Source organism: Lethenteron reissneri, chromosome 16 (assembly GCF_015708825.2).
Source record: "Lethenteron reissneri isolate LAM-NWPU_2019-01 chromosome 16, ASM1570882v1, whole genome shotgun sequence".
Lineage (NCBI taxonomy): Eukaryota > Metazoa > Chordata > Hyperoartia > Petromyzontiformes > Petromyzontidae > Lethenteron > Lethenteron reissneri.
The window spans coordinates 8,114,568-8,134,875 of NC_083794.1; the positions used below are offsets into that span (position 1 = coordinate 8,114,568).

Below are 20,308 nucleotides of genomic sequence, written 5' to 3' on the forward strand. Positions count from 1 at the left end.
CCTGCACACAATTATATAATTTGTATGCAAGAAATAAGTTTGTTAAAAATATTTGTAACTAGGAGCAGAGGCGACTTGCATATAGCTCAAATTTAGCTGATGGCAAGGATAAGGATTAATCCCTCTAATTCAATACTTTTTTATATGGATGGTAGCATTGATTTATTCATCAATTTGCTATTGTGGTACATGTACAATCGATAATGGCTTCAGGATCTTATGAACCAATCAAATTATACATGATTCAATGCACACATTAAGAGGGTAAAAATCCATCCATGAATCATTGTTCTTGTAAAGGATTTTGAATTATTTTATTTTATTAACATTTGCCTTAACTGCATTGGTGGACAATGTGGGTATCGTGTTATTCACCTGATGTAAGCAACTTCGTGTTTATTTGAGCCCAGCGACCTAACTGATGAATAGACATGGGAAGTAGAGCCTTTGGCTGCCACAGCCAGGACAGCACCGCTCCACGTGCATCACACGAACAGGTTAATAACAAACACGTGACTACGATCAACAACACGTGCTGCAACAGCGGTGCGCGTCACTGCACGGATTGCATCGTATTTACAGCCTCGCCAATCCCTAACGAGATTGAGAATTACGTGAACATCTGCTCGCTTTCCCGTAATGAAATCACTCAACACTTCGACGTATTCAGTCCATCCCACTTTATAAACCCCCTTCCAGGGAAAGCAGAGTCAACATTTTTCAGACGTTCATAGCAGGTCGTGCTAATGTGTTTGGCTGGCAGCATGAAGGGGAATTTAATTACCGGCCGCAGCACGAGCCAGGATAGAATCCACCTTGTCAATGCAAAAAAAGTAATCTGTTTAATGTTCAATTGTTGCTCTGTAGGCAGTATGCCCAGCGACATTAAGTAACGTGAAGAAAAACGTAGGGGGTGAGAATCAAGGCAGACTGTAAATTTTAAAAGCATTTGTCGGTTCCTCGGGCACTAATCTGGGTCAATAAACACAATATGTGGGGGAGGGAAAGTTTAAAATCGGATTTCCTGTCAAAACTTGGCAAGACCTGAGCCTCGTGTGATACAATTGGGCAACGCTCAGTGCAGTGCCCATCCATGGAGCAATTGACAACCTCGCCTCTGCTGAGACTTGGGAGCCACAAATTGAAGTATCGGCACCCCGACAAAAGCAATGTCTTGGCACCGGAGTGGCACCCTCAAGGCAAACAAGCCTCGGCTCTCTTAGCCGTAGTGCATGTGATCGTCCAGCAGAGGACCTCTCGTCGGGTCTCACTCGAGACTTCCCCCATGACGGAATTGAGCCGAGGGGCTGGGCTCCGCTCCAGGACGCAGGTCCGACCCCGGACCCAGGATTCACCAAGGTTGAAGCACGCTCCGTGCGATTCAGCAGAGACTCGCTCGTGCTCTGCTTGGGTCACTCGCACTCTCCCGCGCCCCTGTCAGTCACCCCCGTCTCCGTGTGTCTCCAAGTGGATGCGTTTCCCCGGTCCTGTCGGAACGATACAACAGCAGATTTTATCAGCACAACTCAAATATGACCATAGCCTCTACCAAGATCGCCAAAGGGATTGCGCCATCAACATCGGCACTGAAGGTACAACTTGCAAGGACTGTATTGGCAGTGTAGACCCAGACTGCAAATGCTTTACTGTCGATGCTACGAGCAACTGAAGCACTTCTCGACACGGCTCGTACACTTCTCAGTTATAACCAAACGGTGTTTGTCAATGAGGGTGTTAACATCTTATTAGCTTGCATCTTAGCTCAACAAACTCGTCAAATTCCAGCTGAGAAAATATTTAACAAAAAGACTGGTCCATAGGAGAAGGGAATTAAATATACACGCATTATTTGTGTGGTGCAACAGATACTTGCCTGCCTTAATTTATCACCAACAATCCACCACATCCAACTGTACAGTTTACAAGGCATTTAACTGCCCATCTCTGGTGGGAAAGAAACACTCGACTTGTTATTTGCAACGTTTCCTAGCAGTAATAAATGGTAGCATTTTAAATGTCACTGCAAAGGCATAAACTTTAATACAACATCTATTAAATCCCCGCAGCTGTACACACACTTGGGAGTCCAGAATAATCCCGGCTCACGTCACGGCGCCCACCTTGAGCTCGATGCCGCAAGAGGCGAGACGCTCACGCAGCCGGTCGCACGCGTCCAGCAGCGCGCGACGCTCAGCCCGGGCACCTCGGCGCTCCTCCTGCACGACGTCCCCCGCCAATGCGAAGTCGCGCACCTCACTGCGGAATGCCACCACGTGGTCCAGCACAGCCGCCAGAGGCCCCGCATCGACCGCCGCCACCTGCTTGCCGCGGTGCCACCAACGTTCATAAGGGACCTTTATAACCTCACCGACGACAGGTTTAACAAACGAAGAGGGGCATGGGACGACTCGCACACCACATCCCCTCCCCGCGATTTGACAAATTGTGGCGATTCTGGGTGGTCCTGCGATTTATTAATCGATTCTGTATTGTCTGTTTTTACTGTCATGATATTCTCTTTGTTTCAGTTGTATTTGTGCAGTTTAGTCCATTAGCCTGTATGAAACAGCATATAGTTTGTATAAATAATATAGTCTCAAGCACATGATTCAAGTCATGCAACGTCATTACATGCCTACAAAAAACTGTATGTCGGTCCTGTATGTGAGCCTCTACACCCTGACAGACAAATAACATACTGTCACCATCAACCATTATTTCACCATTACATAGAAAGAGGTAGAGCAGTGGTTCCTGCGCTGCGCAAATATTGTACACATATACCCATTTTGCCAATCCACTGCTGGATGATGGCCTTCTCACGGATTGCAAGAGCTATTTGACCATACTTCACTACACGAGTCAGTGCTGGTTGGTGAATGCGGACAGCATGGGTCTTAAGAGCATACAAGCACATTTTCAACATATTTCAGGTATTGTCGTTTGCAGCCCATTACAAAGGCTCTACAACCTATTATGCATTGTGGTCACCGGTCGGTCCAGGCTCAACCTTGCATGGCTACTGGACGATTTCATCATAGGCTTAATTAGAGTACATTTAATTTGCACGATAACCAAAGCAACAACACTTGCCGAATGACAACAATCCCCCATGTAACCTTTAACAGACTGTCGGGCAAGTGCTGTTAGCGAGGACCTGTTAAGGATGGTACAACGCACGAGGGGTGGTATGGCCACCACCACAAACGACTGCCTTGGTCTCCCCAGTACTGATGCATCGCACCAGGTAATCATTTAAGGTCGAGTCGACATAGGTGATGCCCAGGACCGGTTCTGATTATCGCCACCGAAGTTGGTCATGGCCATGAATCGAACATGGGTATCTGATTTGGCATTGAAGTGCGCGGACCACTGCGCTACTGTTCCCCACACACAAAAAGACTACTCCAGAGAGGGTCAAACCCTCACCTGGTAGCAAAATGATGTTTACAATGTGTACAGTGCACTTTACATCACACACAACCCTATAGGGAGGACATGTTCTTGAAGATGCCATGACCTATACAACAGCACATTTATAAAGTGACCATTTGTTTGTTAAAAATTGTGTCAGATGATAAAATCGGCCAAGTACACACATTGCAAAAATGAGGATTTAATGACAAATTTGTGGTTAAATCTCCGCTGTATGTTATAGTCCCCAACACTCAAGAGTGAAAGAGAATTCAAGAGCTGTGTATTGGGGGTGATTGTGGCACCTGTGCGTCATGGAGCTGGAGTCCCCACGTCTCCATCATCCGCTCGATGAACGCAGCGATTGCGCCCAGCACGCTGGGGCTCCGTACTGCCCCCACCACCTGCAGGACAGAGCGGTGACATCATCCAATCTGAAAATAATCCAGATACCATCTGGAAAACGTTCCTGAAACAGTATATAAACTTAGGAAAAGTACAAAAACAATCTGGACACAATAAAGAAACAATACAAAAACAATCCAAGCACAATCTGGATTTACGAAGGACAGAAACCATCCTGATTCTGTCCTGATACAAACCAGAAACAATCCATATGTAATCCAAATGCAATCCAGAACAATTCTGACCGAATGAAAAAAACTACGTAAAATCACTCCAGAAACATATAGTACCCCGGCTCTCGCATAATGTCCGTGATGCAGTCATTTTTAGATTGTTGATGGTCAGCGATGCGGCAATATTCATCTCGACGAGCTGTACACGATGCACTGTGGTGCATACGAGCGTTCAGGGTTTTAGCGTAATCGTCCTCGCTGCGTTTCGACATCGCGGAGTGGCACCGATTTCGGATTGATTGGCACCCCAGTCACGGAGTTAAGTACACCCCTGGAAAAATAGTGTCCCAGAAATAAAATATTTCATTGCCTCGGCCATTTTGTATTATTTGGTACCCCAGGGTACCGCCATAAGGATCCTATAATAATATCTAGACACAATCCCAATTACACCAGAAGAAATCCGGTAACAATCCAGAAAGAATCTGGATATAGTTTGGGAACACTCCAAATAAAATCCACAAAAGAATCTAAACACAATCCAGACATAACCCAGCTCACCAGTGCTCGCTTCGGATTTGAGCTCGTCCTTAGCACGTGCACTGCTATTGCTGAATCAAGACCACTGCGAGTAGGTGAATTGGCTACTGTTAAGTCACAGGGATGTGCTTACTGGTCACTGGGTTGCTGGTAGGCAAGTCGATGTGATTACCGGGCTGGCTGTCTGCATCTGCCTGTGCGCGTGCTGCACCAGCGTGATGAGGGCACTGATGGCGCGCGGTGTATCCATGTCGTCAGCCAGTGCCGCCCGCACCGCGGTCCGTGCCTCCGCCAGCCTGCACGGGACACATGCAACACACGGTCAGTCAGGCTAACACGGCCGCTTATCTACAACGTCAATACCATCACGAGCAGCACAGTCATGATCACCAGCACCATCACCAGTGACACTAACGCAGCCACCAACATATCAGCGTCACCGCGGACACCATCACCCTTATTGACATACAACACAACTACCTTCACGGTCACCATCACCGCTGATGCTTACACTATCATCACCGACATGACTGACACCAAGCCCAGTACTCCATGTTAAACTGTGACGCCTTAACAAAACAATGCTCTGATTAAAACCAGGTGAGGGGCCAGTGCAAGCAGGTGTGTCTCCTACAAGGGAGACCTGGACAACATGGATGTTGTGCTTTCTAGTCCCCACTACTGGCAACAGCTGAAAGGATATGCTTGAAAAACCAGTGGTAAATTATCCTCACTTAACTCTTTCATTAGACTGAACCATACTTTGCCTTTAAGCAAAAGGAAAATGGGAACACACCGTTATTATTTAGATGTATTACTGCTCGTCCTGTGTTACTGGAAGCAATTTGTGCTACCAACACTGGAAATGTCCTTTTCATAACCTTTGAATAAATTAAATGACAACAAAAATACAATTATGAAATGAAGATGCAGCCACAAACAAAATAACATAACATTGAATTTCCGGAACAGTGCCCCGCTGCTATTCCAGGATTTGAGGAAATCTCTGTAATGCACTCTGTTTCATTATAATCCCACACCTTGGTGGAAATAAAACTACCAAAATAAATAAATACAACTTACAATATGACACTGCACAGTGACACTCGTTTATGTGCCCAAATTAATGCGAGAACGGTCCTCCTAATAACTTCAAATTTCCATTATTGCCAACACTAAACAAACCAAATTCAATTTCCAGCCAAGTCAGAGACGAACCACGGCTGAGCGGAATGCTGTGAGCATCACTCCCTTCTCAATATTCGGCATTGCCTTTGTATTCTAATAAAGCTCACTCCAGCTCATGCACTAAAGTAGACACAAAAACAAAAGCCATCAAGCAACCACTGCTTGGCCCGCCCAGCGGCGCAAAGCAATCGGTGCCTTGATGCACTTTGCCATCTCTGTACTCATTTAAACAGACCCCGATGAGATCATGACAAAGTATCAAATGTAAATGTAGTTATCTGTGGAAATGTTAACATTTATGATATTGTGAAAATTTACTTTTTTTTAAGTATGAATAACTTGTAATAAGTAAGACTTTGCTGCCGCTGTTGTGCTCTGGCCGAGTTATCCTTGACAGGGATCTGTCGAGCTCAATGGGCTTTACCGAGGAATTAACTTTTCATTTCTGTTCCGCCTCCCAGCGTGCAGCGGACCCACATTTTCCCGAGAAGTCACAAAATGCGGTGAAAGCGCAACCAGATGTTTGGATGACACTGCTACGAGCCTCAGGAAATAGAATCACCCATGAACTCCGTTCAGTAGAATACGTCTCGTGACACAGGAACATTAATTTAAGGCCACCGTGCGTAATATTAAATGACGCGTTTTTTTCAAATGAGTTGATAAGCCACCAAAGTTAAATGCCTTGCCTGACGATGCTCCAGAGTACACGGTAGAATTCGGAAACATCAAGTATCATCAGAGCTATGGGACTCAATTCATCCAACCCCTGGTAAACTGGCGCAGTGACAAACACACCAACCACCAAGTCATGCGCGTGCAGTAATTACAATTCCCACAGGTGACATCGAATATGCTGCACATGCACTCATAATTTTGACAAATGTCAGAACTTCCAGTAGTTTGCTGTTGTGGTTTAGAAAATATTTTTAGGCACCAACTGGAAAATGTACTTATTTATCTCTGCACTCATTCATGCGACATGCAGGCAATCAATCAACTTTACCTAATTCATGAACTGTTTTATTAAACAATCCGTATGCAGACATATATTCGGGCAGGGATCTCATATTTATGTCAATCTTCTTCGTCCACACATTAATTCCAAATATAAGGTTTCTATCTAGTCGAAGATATTGTTGTGAAATGCATAAAATCACACCTCACTCATACATGTTCTTTTTACGAAACTGTGATTCAAAAATCCGATTTTACGCTATCGTTAAAAAAACAGAGAATCTTCCGCAAGAAAACGCCAGTGGTGTAGCGTGCGAAACGATTACACGATACGCATCATGCAAAAAAACAGCGGTACACATGTTAAGACGCAAAAACATGCCCAATAACACTACTACCACGAATAACCATTAGATTTAATACACAAAGAAAAATATACATTTTCCGTAATAGTGTATTAAAGGACTGGGCATCGCTGCAAGTTACCAAAGTCACACTCGACCATGTTTAGAATTCTTAAGACTTAGGTGTAATTTCCAAAGTCTCAAATAGCTCAAGAAAAGCAACTTATAAAAGGACTTAAGAGAAGCAGGACAAACGTCCAAAGTCACCCTGCTCAGCTGCCTTTTTAAGGAGTGCCTTGCATGAGGGAGTAAACCAGAGTATCCGGAGAAAGCTTATGCATGTAAAGGGATGACACTCGAAGAAACATACAGACAGGCTCATGAACCCTTTTGCAAAACTTCCATCTACTGGCCACCTTACAGCCCAGTGACTTCTAGAGTTTCACTACTCTGTGTTGGCCACCAACTCTTGCCTCCAAAAGCGCTAGACGACAGGGTCTGTGCCACTACACCTGGCAGTTTGAGAACCCAGCACAAGTTTAATATATTACAAAGTGGGTATTCTCCAAGAAATCCAGTTGCTTCCCAAACACAATAAAAAAACTGCTCCAAGAAGACATGGCCAAACATATCAAGCGTGGCTCAGGTAGCGTTAAGCACGCTGCGAGTGTAGGGCCAGCTTCGCTCTGAGGTGTGGGGCGTGGAGGCGGTACCTCTCCCAGAGGAAAGCCTCGTCGATGGGCCGCGTGTGCAGAGTGCCGGCAACGTAGGCGCGCGCGTCCGACAGGAACGAGAACAGCGAGTCCAGCACGTCCACCGCCGCTCGCACGCTGTCCTCGCTGTACTCCACGGCTGTTGTGACACCACCACCACGGACAAAAGCAGCAACAGTAGCCAGCACCTCCGATTAGCGCGGTTAGTTGGCTACGTACGATGCAAAAGAAGTTCAACATACATCACCGCAACAGTAGCAGTAGTCGCAGCAGCAAAAGTATCAGTAACAGTATCAGAAGTAACAGCATTTACAAAAGCAGCAGAAACAGCATCAGTGGGTAAGCAACAGCAGCAGATCTACAACATCAGTATGTAGCATAAACGTTTGGTCAAAAGGGAATTAATAAATAACAGCAGTCATTCGCCACCAAGATACAGTTAAGTAAATGCAGTGTCTGTGCCAGGCGAGGTCGTAAGAGACAGGACTTGGACTTCAAAAAAGGTGTTATAGGGTAGCAGATAGAGGAGACTGGCAGCAGCAGTTACAACTATGCTCCCCACATAAACCAGGTTCTCAAGTGTATCAGACGTCGATGCTCTCAGCCTGATCACCAATGACTGCACAAAAAACCCATTATCTTACATTTGGTTACACATTAAATGTCTCTAAACTCCAGATCTGCTAACATTACTCTGTCAGAAATAGTAGGAGAGTGCTGCCCTCTACTGTGCAGAACAGAGGTCATTTACAAGGATCTTAGAGGGAGCTCTGTGATATTCGCTTCCGTGGGCCATTCTCGAACACGAAGAAGGTTTGTACAACTCTCCGAGAGAACCAAATGGATACTTTGTCCCATGGCGGAATACGAAGAGAAAAATCGGAATAAAGCTGGGAAAAATAACTAAAAACTGCTCCCCACTGTGCCAACTCAATAAGTTTTAGCAGAATCCAGTCAACAACCACAGCAACCTTTATTCACTCAACCACTTCACTCACAATGGAAGTGGATTTTGCAGCTCAAAAACATAACCTTAGACTTCATTACACTCAGCGAATATTGATAAGGAGATCAATTGATCGGTAATAGAAAATGTGAAAAGTGTTCTTTAAAATATATGGATAACAAAAGTACAAATTTAAGAAGCGATCTGAATTTATTGTATGAAAAAAACTGCTAAATATCTGTTACAGTACTTCGGTTATAATGTGTCTGTGTTTTATTAGAACAACAAAAAAGGCAAAGGTCCAGCCCTGCAATTTCTCGCTCAAACCACTGCTAGCAGAAGGGCCTCAAATTGCTGACCCGACGCCCATACTGGACATGTGTGAAAGAGCTTCATAGCTCATCAGATTCCTCCTCCAGCCTAAACAAAGATTCTGATTCTGAACATGAGGGAGCTCTAGAGCCCCTATAACAGGCAATTTCACCTACTCTTCCATGCTTGCCAGACGTTTTTAACTCGAGTACCCACACTTTTTACCCCAACACACGAGATCTAATTCAGCTGGGGTGTACATATTTTATACTGCTGGCGAGGGGTATTTTAGAATCCAGCGACCAGTGGATTGCAAGTCCGGTGTGTGGACTATTACACAGTGGAACCATCTCCTTCTTAGAATAATAACACGTCTTATTTCTAAGAAACACGATAAATGTCGACTGATTTTTGGTCTTCAGAATCCTACTGGCACCAACGAGTGCAGCCGGTTTCATCAACGCGTGACAAATCCACTTCATGATTGAATACTATTGGCAAGAATGCATAATGCTCTGGCAACATAAAATACTGAAGGCACAATCACTTTTGGAAAATATGCATTTGGAAAGCTAGCATTGATAGCAAACAGTACACTGTGCCATCTCCAAACTAAACTGACAGCCCTTCAGATATGCATTACTCAAGCACGACTGCCAAGTTCGCACTGAAAGCCCAAGTTATGCAAAACAAAACCAATTAACAAGTGAAATGTTTCCAACATCAGCAATATTAACATTGCTACTACTTTAAACAGGCTCGTAATTATGTACAACATACTCAAGTACTATGCACCTCCGATTAACATGGTTGGCTACGTACGGTGCAAAATAAGTTCAACATACATGTTAGGCATGAGCATATATGTATACTGTAAATATATACAATTGTGTATTTATGCATGTGCATTTTCAGTTTTAACAATTGTCAGATACTTGTGTGTGTGTATGTTTAAAGTATATGTTTAAAAAATCAATAAACTCACGGGAACGGTATCTGGACATCAGACAGAACATGCGGAAGTGATTGGCCGTGTTATTCTGAAGGAACTCCTGGAAATCATCACACGCAAACCAAGAGGGCGAGAAAGAGCGAGGCAGTGAGACGGCAAGAGAGAGAGCGCGCAGGGCAGACAACGCTGCCAAACAATGATTCAACCACGAGGATAATACCACGTCCGTCAGCGAGCTGCATCGTATAACCAAGTGGGAGGCTTTCCTCCCCATGCCACGCTACGATCCAACTCGAACATCCCCAACCCCACGCTACCAATTCAGCAGAAAAAAAACCATGGCATTATCCTACTCAGAAAAAAACGCCACGTTTATTAAAAAACTATAATGCATGTGCACGCTGAACTAATTCCAATTTTCCATGCGCGCTCGTGCGTGAGTTACTACGCCTGACTGGCTTTGGAATCCCACGATCCCCAGCAAGCCCTTTGTCTTCTGTGTAAAAACTAAGTAGCTTTGCAATAAAACAACCACTTTCTGAGAAACAGTTTGTGGTTAACCAATTAACAAAAACACACTTAAAGTAAAAAGGCTTAAAGGATTGCACCTACTTTTGTGATACACATAAGCAATGAGTGACGTGATTACAAATAAAATATTTGCAATAGGCGCTGAACCAACTATGTGTCAAGTACTGGTAATGTGGCAGGCAAGTTTAAATGTAAACGCTCGCACTGAGTAAAGAAACTAGCCCACAAGGGTCAATCTACCTTGACGGTGATAAAGTTCTTGAGAGACTTTGACATTTTCTCCTCGCTGCCCTTTAGGTGCAGATGTCCTGTGGAGGTGGAAGGCCACAACACCACACATTCAAACACATATTGATGTTGTTATTTATTCAGGAAAGCCTCACCAAGTCTCAAGACTTTCAAGAGGGCCCTGATTTAGGATGTATGAGCAGAATCCATTTTTGAAGGAAACTGGAACATCCACAGAAAACTCCCTTGCCAATAAGGAGAAGAAGAAAAGTCAGAACAGATGTATTTTATGAACCCACTTCCTGCAATTCCACCTCCTGGCCATTTTGCAGTACAGCGGATTTTTGTATGTTGGTATGTATTGGTATGTATGTATACAGTAAAACCTTGGATTTCGAGCAGAATTCATTCCGGAAACGTGTTTGTAATCCAAAGCACTTGTGTATCAGTTGTGATCACGTGACGCTCGGCAGACAAAGCGTATACGTACTACTCGTATTGCAAAACCTCGCTCGTTTATCAAATTCATATTTCTTTAAAATTTTAGCTCGTCTTGCAAAACACTCGCAAACCAAGGTTTTACTGTATATGTTTAACTTATTTCACACCACACGTAACCAACCATGCTAATTTCACAAACCTGTGATCCACCAAAATTTCCTCCAAAAGTGTGACATTTCACGCATTCATCGCCACTACTCGATTTTACAGGATCACGACAGGGAGGAGGCCTTTTCCCAACAGTGAACTAATCATGGCTGACGATTATAACGATAAAGATCACTTACGTTCACGTTTTCCAAAAACAGCGGTTTAATTAAAAGCGCTGTAATGTGCTGATGACAGAAGTCGCGTGTACCGGAGTGCATGAAGTAGTTGGCCCACTGCTCGCAGCCGTGATACGCCTCACTCTGAGCTATCTCATTCTCATGGTGCGGGAACTCCAGGTCGATGCCTCCCGTGTGGATGTCGAGCTGGCTCCCAAACACCAGGCTGTGCAAAGATAACAACCGTCATCTGGCACGTGAGTCCCACTGCCATGTCGCACCACCTCACTCAAGGAGCTTGTCTACCATGCCCATTGCCGATTCGCAACAAGAGGGATTTGCGGGGCAAGGACCGTAAGTCAACACGATGCTGGTCCATGCACACACAGCACTTCTCTCTCACTCACGCCTTATGGTATAGTTTAATCAACTTTTTCTCATACTCTTTGGTTCTTCGGTAAAGTCACGTAGATATAAATTAACAGATCACGACGTTTCGATCGCAACAACTGCGTCAGCCGTTCTCCTGATGTGTTTGTCTCACCTGATGACGCTTGCTTGTGTTGCGATCGAAACGTCGTGATCTATTAATTTTCTATCTACGTGACTTTACCGAAAGAACCAAAGAGTATGGATTCCTGCAGTCACGAAAGCTTCAAATCAAAATTTTCTCAAAAACAAACTCACTTTAAAGTAGGCTGAACAATAAATTTAACACTTATTAATAAAGAACAATTTCCAAACGGTCTACAATAATGTGTTAAATTCACAGGCCTATTGTGAACCTCCTCCATTCAACACAATGAAATTTACCATCAATACTACTCACATTCGCTCTGTGCCCCTAAACATTCACCACTACTGCCTGTAGATATCGAGTGTCCACCAGGCCCAAGTGCTGAGCTACAAAAAAGAAAATTGGGCATGGGGCTACATTGAATTATTTGCGCCAAGGGCCATACCAATCATAAAAGCCACTGCACCACTAATTAAACAAATGAAATCCTTCAATTGAACCAAATGTTTTATATAACATTTTTAAACAATTTCTGATGAAAAAAAACACGTTATTGACATTTTAAAATATGAGAATGTCCAAAAAAAAAGCAATAAAAAAATTAGTCAAAGACATAGTATCGTTGGCATGGGCGCTGGTGCAAGGAACAAAATAGAGCCTTTTGAATTTCTCTCCATCACCCGGCACCTGGGCTCATCCAGCCCGTGGGCACCGGTTCAGTTGCGTTATCTGCACACTCCATAGCTATTCCACTGCCAAAGACGGTGCCGAGCTCTGACCGTGTCTGCAGGTTCGTTTAATTGGCGAGTGAGACGATGCGCGGGACCATCGGGTGCGATTCAAACCAGACCTAGCGATGGCCGAGCACTCGATGTGCCACCCAGGTCGGCCCGGCCCCCACGGCGAGTCCCAGGATGGCTCGGACGTCTTCGCCGCTTTCCACAGCGCAAAGTCTCTCATGCCACGTTTCTCGCCCTCCTCTGTGGATGCACGAGAACACCACACGCTCTATGAAAATTGGACCCCAACACCGACGACAAGGGATGAACAAACCAATTTGACACAACTTTACCTGCCTCGGGTGTGACGTCTGTGAGAACCCTCCGTAGCCGTCCGTAGCGCTCCCCAATCGACTCCACGTCAAAGTACACAGTTACCTGCGCAAAACAAAGGTATAAACAGCTCAATGAAAGATTATTCACTTACAAATTGTCTAGGCGCTGCACCCTTGCAATTACTTACTCACGCCACTGTCGGCAGAAGGGCCTTCACTAGAGGGAGCTCAAGATCGCCTTTTTAAGAGGGTATTTGGCCAACTCTTCCACACTGGCCATGTCTTGGAAGAGGTGGGACTACCCACACTTTATCTTTCATACACGACCTGCCAGATGACTAACACAAATAACAGCAAATGTGTATTATTTGCGAAATAGTAAAGATACTTAAGTGTCTGTTAACGAGCAGCTCAGAGATACTGCGTTCAACTAAAACCACACAGTTGCACTCATCGAATTACTCAACATAACTTAGTTCGCGCTGGGCTGAGAAAATCCCTTTCCACCACGTGGAACGGTTAAGAGACTCACAACTACTTTACACCTTATTGACTAAACAAGGCGAGCAAGAAGAAATATTACATTCTTCATTCTTCTCAGTTTACTTAAAACTTTCCGTGACTGCAGGAATTAATATTCTTTGGTTCTTCGGTAAAGTCACTTAGAAAGAAAATAATAGATATTTTTTTTACTCACGGCATTTCGATCGCAACACAAGCGGTCGTCATCAGGCGTCGTGAGTTTTTGGTTTTTATTTTATTATTTATTATTTATTTTATTTTATATCTACGTGACTTTACTGAAAGAACCAAAGAATAAATATTTTTTTTACTTTAATTTTAACTATATCATTCAAAAGATAGCGGTCATTTATGTATCCACAAAAGTCGCTCATTCAAGTGTCCCGCAATCGAACGTTTGATCAATTGCTTTTTGATGAGTGTTTTTTCAACAAAACCAGAGTATGTGGAGAATTGCCATGCATAATAACAAATAATACTTCAAGGTCAACAACCAAGTGGGTTTCAGAGTTTCACAAAACTATGATCCACCAACACTTGACTCCAAAATGCTGACTATAGGCATGCACAATCGCAACTAACCTGAAAACATTCAACGTAAAAAGTAGCAAAACATAAATAATAATAAAATATATTTCTTAGTCTTTTCAGAGACCTGGCTAACTATAATGCAGTCGTGATCTTGAATATTATACGCGGATATTATAAGTACACATATAAATAGTTGAGTATAGTAATTGTACGTCATTTGCAGCAGCAGCTCCCATGACTTATCCAGTGGGCCTTAATTTGTAAAAAAAAAAGCTTCGTTTTATTAGTATATTTTTTAAGTGGTTTGTTTACATTGTATACAATTTGCACTCCTAAAGTGTTTTTTCATTATTATTTATCATTGTAACGTTCTGACCTGCCCCTATTGGAAATCTGTGAAAAGGGGCTTTATAGCTCATCGGATTCCTCCAGTATAAATAAATATTCCGATTCTGACTGCTGGATGAAGGTGTCCCCACACCGACACCATGCCTTGTGGTCTTAGGATGCCACAACCCATCTCACTCCGGCACGTTAACCGATAATCTCATCGCTCCACCTCCATGATGGTCATCCACTTGGGCGAGTTTCCTCCTTTACCTGCTAATGTCTACAGTCTCCTATGTCCGCAATTATCCTTTCAAGCAATGTATCCTGCCCAAGCCTACTTACTTCCCTTAACAGGCAATATGAGGTCTCTAATTTAGATTTGTTTCCACAAGAGTTTTTTTTTTTGGGTTAGAGTGCGTAAATATAAATGTGTCGTTAAACCCGCCACCACCCACAGCCAATTAGTAAGGTTTGTCACGTAAACAAAACGTTCCAATGAGTTACTATTTCAGCACACTTGTGCGTTGGAGAGTAAACCCACAACATTAACAATTTTGGTACTCTCCAACACACCGGTGTGCTGAACTAGAACCTAATTGGCATGTTTTTTTTTACATGACAAACCTTACTAATTGGCTGTGTCAGGAAGTGGCAGGTCTAACAACACTTATATTTACACGATCTAAACTAAAAAAACGATTATGGATGTTTGTCGCGAACCCCTACGTGTTTATTAAACCGAGATATTTGTTCATCTTGCTGAGTTTTATGTATTCTACCTTTTGTTAGGCGTTTTAATGCCTTTGGCATTTTCCGTTTTTTGTTTGGCATTTTCAGATGAATAATAAATTGTAATTAAAAAATGCAGCCGTGTCCATTGACTTTTGGATGAAGACCTCATCACGATACCTCAATCATGGGGTTGCTGACCATACTTCACCGCACTGGTTGTTGAATGGGGGAACCGTAGATTGAATCAGATATAGCGCACCACTGTTAGCCGCAGGCAAAAATAAAGCTCATGTCGCTGGGTTCAAATCGCCTTGCAATAACCACTGCTCTTATTGAAATTCATACGTACTAAACGCAGACAAAACCTACACCACGCTTATTTTTATTGAGCACAAGTGTTGTGCTTCTAAACGCGGTCCGTGTGTTTGCGTGCGCGTGTTCTCACCTGACGGTGTGACGTACGCGTGGCCCTTCGCCACGATGCGCTCGATGAAGCTCACGATGGACCCCACATTGTCGGTCACGCGCATGTACACGGCGGGTGGCAGCACCTGGACCACGCACACACACAGACAGGCACGTACACATCGTTCCACTCCAAAAGCAGCTCAGTGTTTAAGGGATGATGTGTGACCGGAGTCTACATCATTGAATGAATGACTAAACAATGCCCCTTGGAGCAAGTGAAGAGGTTGGCTGTAAAATGTATATCAATACCCAGTCAACCTCTGTTAACTGGAAGCAGTGGTCACTCACCTTCCCTTTGGTGCCCTTTATATATGGAAGTTGATTTATATGTATATCTGCACTGCTTACACTGACCACCAGTCAAGGCTTTATTTAAGACTATTTTAGTATTCATCTTCTTGGTTCTTTCGGTAAAGTCACGTAGAAGGGAAGTAATAAAATAATAAAAATAAAACATAATAAAATAATTCTCACGACGTTTAAGCCACAACGCAAGCAACCGTCCTCAGGTGAAAATCAGGTCTGTTCGAGGCGACAGCGTTTTATTACTTCCCTTCTACGTGACTTTACCAAAAGAACCAAGAAGATGAATCCCTGCAGTCCCGAAAGCTTTAAATCGAAATATTTTAGTATTCTTTGCTTCAGATTAAGTATATCTCAAATTTTAAACAAATTCCATTATTAATTAAAGCGTTTGTCTCTACTCCAATCTCTAGACACTCTGGCATATGCAATTATCAACAATATACGATAATAAAACCGACATTTACATATGCGATCCATCAGCTGTGAGACACAAGGACAGGCTCATCCAAGCATCTTACGTTGAGAGAAGCCATATCCTGCTTGAAGTCTTCCTCGTACATTCGAGCTAAGACGTCCGGTGTCATGTCCAGCTGCACACCACAAAACAAATTACAGCAAATTAGTCGCACTATGAAAGGGAGATCTTTAAAACTACCACATTTCTGAGAGGCCCAACCAGGATACGTTGCAAGATAGCAGCTGCTTCCTCCATCAGCCGCGAGTACTTTTACATAACCATGCCCACTCAATCACTGCACCCACCCACATTGAGCATCTCAGCTCATTCTGACATCAGCCCCGCCTAGTAATCATGGGCGCCCCCTACTCATCTGCCAACCCCACCCACTATTAAGGTACTCCTGCCAAGTGCCAATAACATGAGTTCAACACGAGGTCAAAACATTTGAACGTGTGATAAATAAGAAATATAAAAAAAAAACTTTTTTTTAAACACGCTTTAATGAAATGTACCGTACTAGTAATGGAAGAACTCCACGACTTCAGAAAGTGGCCCTGAAGCTTGCCATCACGTAAGGGACCGTGGCCAATTACAGCCAACGTCAGTTGACCGTGGACAATTAGACCCAAGCCGAAACATAACATTAAAAAAAAATGTTTTAAATGTTTTAAATTTTTATGATAGAATATAGTATTGTCATCAGTATGACATAAGTATACCAAGTTTGCAGTCGATACCACATTGGAAAGTGGGTAAAAATTGAGTTACAAGATTTGAGGATACAACAGAGTGAGTTAATAAAAAGCGTGAAAAATAACTAACTGTGCCGACCAGACCAGGTGTGTTTGTCAACTTTTATGTTTTTTGACAACTGTGCAGTGGTCTCGACCAGCCGAATCAGTTATGCAGCTCAGCATGTCGTGACGAGCGAAGGCAGGCAGGCCCTTCCCATAAATCGCGCATGCCCACACACCTCCCGCGCGCGCTTGATGATCTTGTCATCGATGTCCGTTATGACCATCGCCATGATGACATCGACGTCGAATACAGCGGTGAGGATTCTCCGGATGATGTCAAAACGCACGTACGAGCTGCATGGGGAACATGTCCCAAAAGTTAAAACCTCCACAAGCAGGACTGAATGTGCGCATGCACCCTTGTATTGAACCTACTACCAAACCTATTGTTAGCACCAAGGGTAATTGAGTTGTGGCCATCTTCTGCACAGAGAATGTTTTTCAATGATGACAACCAAAGAACTAATGTTCATCTCCCCCTGATGGTAAAAAAAACATGTTTTATATGGAAGATGCAGATATGGACTGTTTTAGTTTCCTTCATGCTCCAACAAGTGTCATAGATCTGAACAGAACAGTATTGGAAAATATTTCATGGGTATATGTGCATATCTCCTAGAAACAATGTATAAACAGTCAAGGTGAGGACAACAATTTACAACTATACTTTTTTGTGTATTGCATTTTGTATGCAGTACATTTTAAACAATTTTTTTTTAATTCCTATAATTGGGGTCATTACCTCTAATGGAAAACCTGTAATGGAGACGTTAACATCAGGGCATTGAACCAGGACAGATCCTAGATTTGAATTTGGGCTCAAGCCACCTGTAACTAAACTGGTTTCTCAAGTGTGGCCTGGTCACCAATGACTGCACACAGAAAATGCATCACGTTAAATTCAATTTATTCAAGTTCTGGAAATTTAACATTTTGGTCCGATTGACTTGCACTAAACTCTCTATGCAGGGCATACCAAATTTGGGCCCCTATAGTGTGGATGCATCGGTTCGAAAATGGGTGATGATGATAGACTGCTCTCTCGCTGTGAGAGTTCCAACATGAACTTTATTTATCTTTACAATGCAGATAGGAAAAAGCTTGTGACATAGAGAAAGGTGAGAAATGTTTCAGTGAGAGGCACTACCATGCGTGTCCCAGGTGAGCGTGGTCGTAGACTGTGGGCCCACAGCTGTACCTGTCACACAAAGATCCACCTTTAGCAATGCGGACTCTTGAGGAAAGTAACACAGATATACAGACACGCAGTCCTGCACCTGGCTGCAATAGAAGTAGCTTCACGCGTTCTCAACAAATGTATATTATCCATGCACCTGATACTTGTAGCTTAATCTTATGTTATTGTGCCTTAATAAACATACACAATCCATTGCTGAATAAAGGCCTCCTCACGCCATGTCGTTGATGAACATTGTTTGATCATACTTCACCATGCTGGTCAATACGGGTTCAGACTCTGTCGCCTCGACGGACCTGGTTTTCACCTGAGGACGGCTGCTTGCTGTTGTGGCCGAAACGTCGTGAGAATTGTTTTATTATGTTTTATTTTTATTATTTTATTACTTCCCTTCTACGTGACTTTACCGAAAGAACCAAGAAGAAGAACAATACGGGTTGTTGAAGGGCCAGGGAGCCAAGACCAGTTTAGACATCACTTGCAACTGATATTTGCAGTGGATGGGAATTTAAATCACGTCACTGAGATCATAGTTCAGGGTGAAAACACTCTACCATCCCCCCTTAATGTGCCTTAAAGTATGGCTGTAATTAAGTAAACTAAATCAGCTGAGGACTCGTGGGTAGAGGTCACTACAGAATATTTGGTCTGCAAGAGAATCCCAATTGCCTCCCACAAAGTAAAACAAAACAACGCACTTCTTTATGCTACACTTTCTGGGTTTCTAAGTTATTTTTTTCTCTCTCTCATATAGGATGTCTATGACAGTCAACACACTTTGAATAATGCAACACACTTTTCCTTGTCTGGCCTCAAATAAAGCCTCCTGTTGTGATGGGGTTTCCCATCTTAATTTTAACTCCTTTACAGATTTGAAATCGCAGTAATCAAGGCTACCATACAGGAAGGTTTTGGACGTGTCTGCCTCCTACTCTTAGCAATGCTCGATGTTGTTTATGTTTGGCTGTTGGACTGACATCGACAACACATTTAAATGTCCGACAGGAAAATTGCAGCAACCAAAAGCTATTAAATACATCTTTCAACGTATTTTCTTAAACCAATTATTACAATATAAACCGAAAACTAAAAAAATATCGATTTATGAATCATATCACGACTAAATCTTGATGGTTAAACCAAAATCTGGTGCAGTGAATCACTGCATGGTTGCCACAAAATTTCTCATTGCAAGGGACTTTCGGAATTGTTGGCTTGATGGGGGGGAGGGGGGGCAGCTTGTGACGTGGTCTAGATATCCTCAACAAAAAGGGAATTCTTGATTAACGATCTTACAAAGGCTCAGAAAGCGTAAAAAGGCTTGACGTAGGGATGACTACTTGTTTGGGTGGCGACCATGAATGGTTGTTATAGGCTGCGGGTCTGCGTGGTCAGGCAACAAGAGGACGGGCAGTGCAGCAAACCCCACCGCTCTCCTGGCGGACACGCGACCCACGACCGGGTGTAGCCCCGACCCCTATGGGCCAGGCGTACTACTTCCAACAAACCGCGCTTCGCAATGACCCCCAAACACGTGGGGACACCCTTTTAAACACGCGGTTTGGAATGACGTTACGGGAGGGAGGGGTTTGGGGGGAGGGGGGGGGTAAGAGGAGGGGGTTAGTACCACGTGACGAGCCGGTCTCGTTCGGAAGGGGGTCGGTGGGGAATTGGGTGGAGGAGGGGGGTTTGGAGGGGGGTTTGGAGTGGGGAGGGGGGTTTGGAGGGGGGGTTTGGAGTGGGGAGGGGGGTTTGGAGTGGGGAGGGGGGTTTGGAGGGGGGGTTTGGAGGGGGGGTTTGGAGGGGGGGTTTGGAGGGGGGTTTGGAGGGGGGGTTTGGAGGGGGGGTTTGGAGGGGGCAGGGGGGCAAGGGGTGGATGGGGAGGGGTGGGATTTGGGTGGTGGGGAGGGAGGGGGAAGATTT

The 20,308-nt window shown here is 43.8% G+C and overlaps 2 protein-coding genes across 3 annotated transcripts; both read right to left on the bottom strand.

The window, feature by feature from the left end:
• Positions 1–21: 21 nt before the first annotated feature.
• CARS2 (cysteinyl-tRNA synthetase 2, mitochondrial) lies at positions 22–13,139 on the bottom strand. 2 transcript variants are annotated; one of them, XM_061552296.1, is made up of 10 exons: positions 13,064–13,139; positions 12,838–12,967; positions 11,563–11,696; positions 10,716–10,783; positions 9,978–10,044; positions 7,735–7,873; positions 4,705–4,828; positions 3,720–3,818; positions 2,121–2,321; positions 22–1,487 (listed from the first exon to the last, which is right to left on the bottom strand). In XM_061552296.1, the coding sequence occupies exons 2-10, from the start codon at positions 12,945–12,947 to the stop codon at positions 1,413–1,415; spliced, it is 1,017 nt and encodes a 338-aa protein (XP_061408280.1). In that variant the 5' UTR covers positions 12,948–12,967; positions 13,064–13,139; the 3' UTR covers positions 22–1,412. The 2 variants fall into 2 exon arrangements, with proteins under 2 accessions (XP_061408280.1, XP_061408282.1); XM_061552298.1 differs by having other exon boundaries at positions 2,121–2,318; positions 13,060–13,133.
• On the bottom strand, positions 13,128–19,695 carry LOC133343111 (probable cysteine--tRNA ligase, mitochondrial). Its single transcript, XM_061552617.1, has 6 exons — positions 19,682–19,695; positions 18,335–18,385; positions 17,364–17,481; positions 16,449–16,520; positions 15,602–15,707; positions 13,128–13,144 (listed from the first exon to the last, which is right to left on the bottom strand). Exons 3-6 carry the CDS (start codon positions 17,415–17,417, stop codon positions 13,128–13,130), a joined length of 249 nt encoding a protein of 82 aa, XP_061408601.1. The 5' UTR covers positions 17,418–17,481; positions 18,335–18,385; positions 19,682–19,695.
• Between the last annotated feature and the right edge of the window lie 613 nt (positions 19,696–20,308).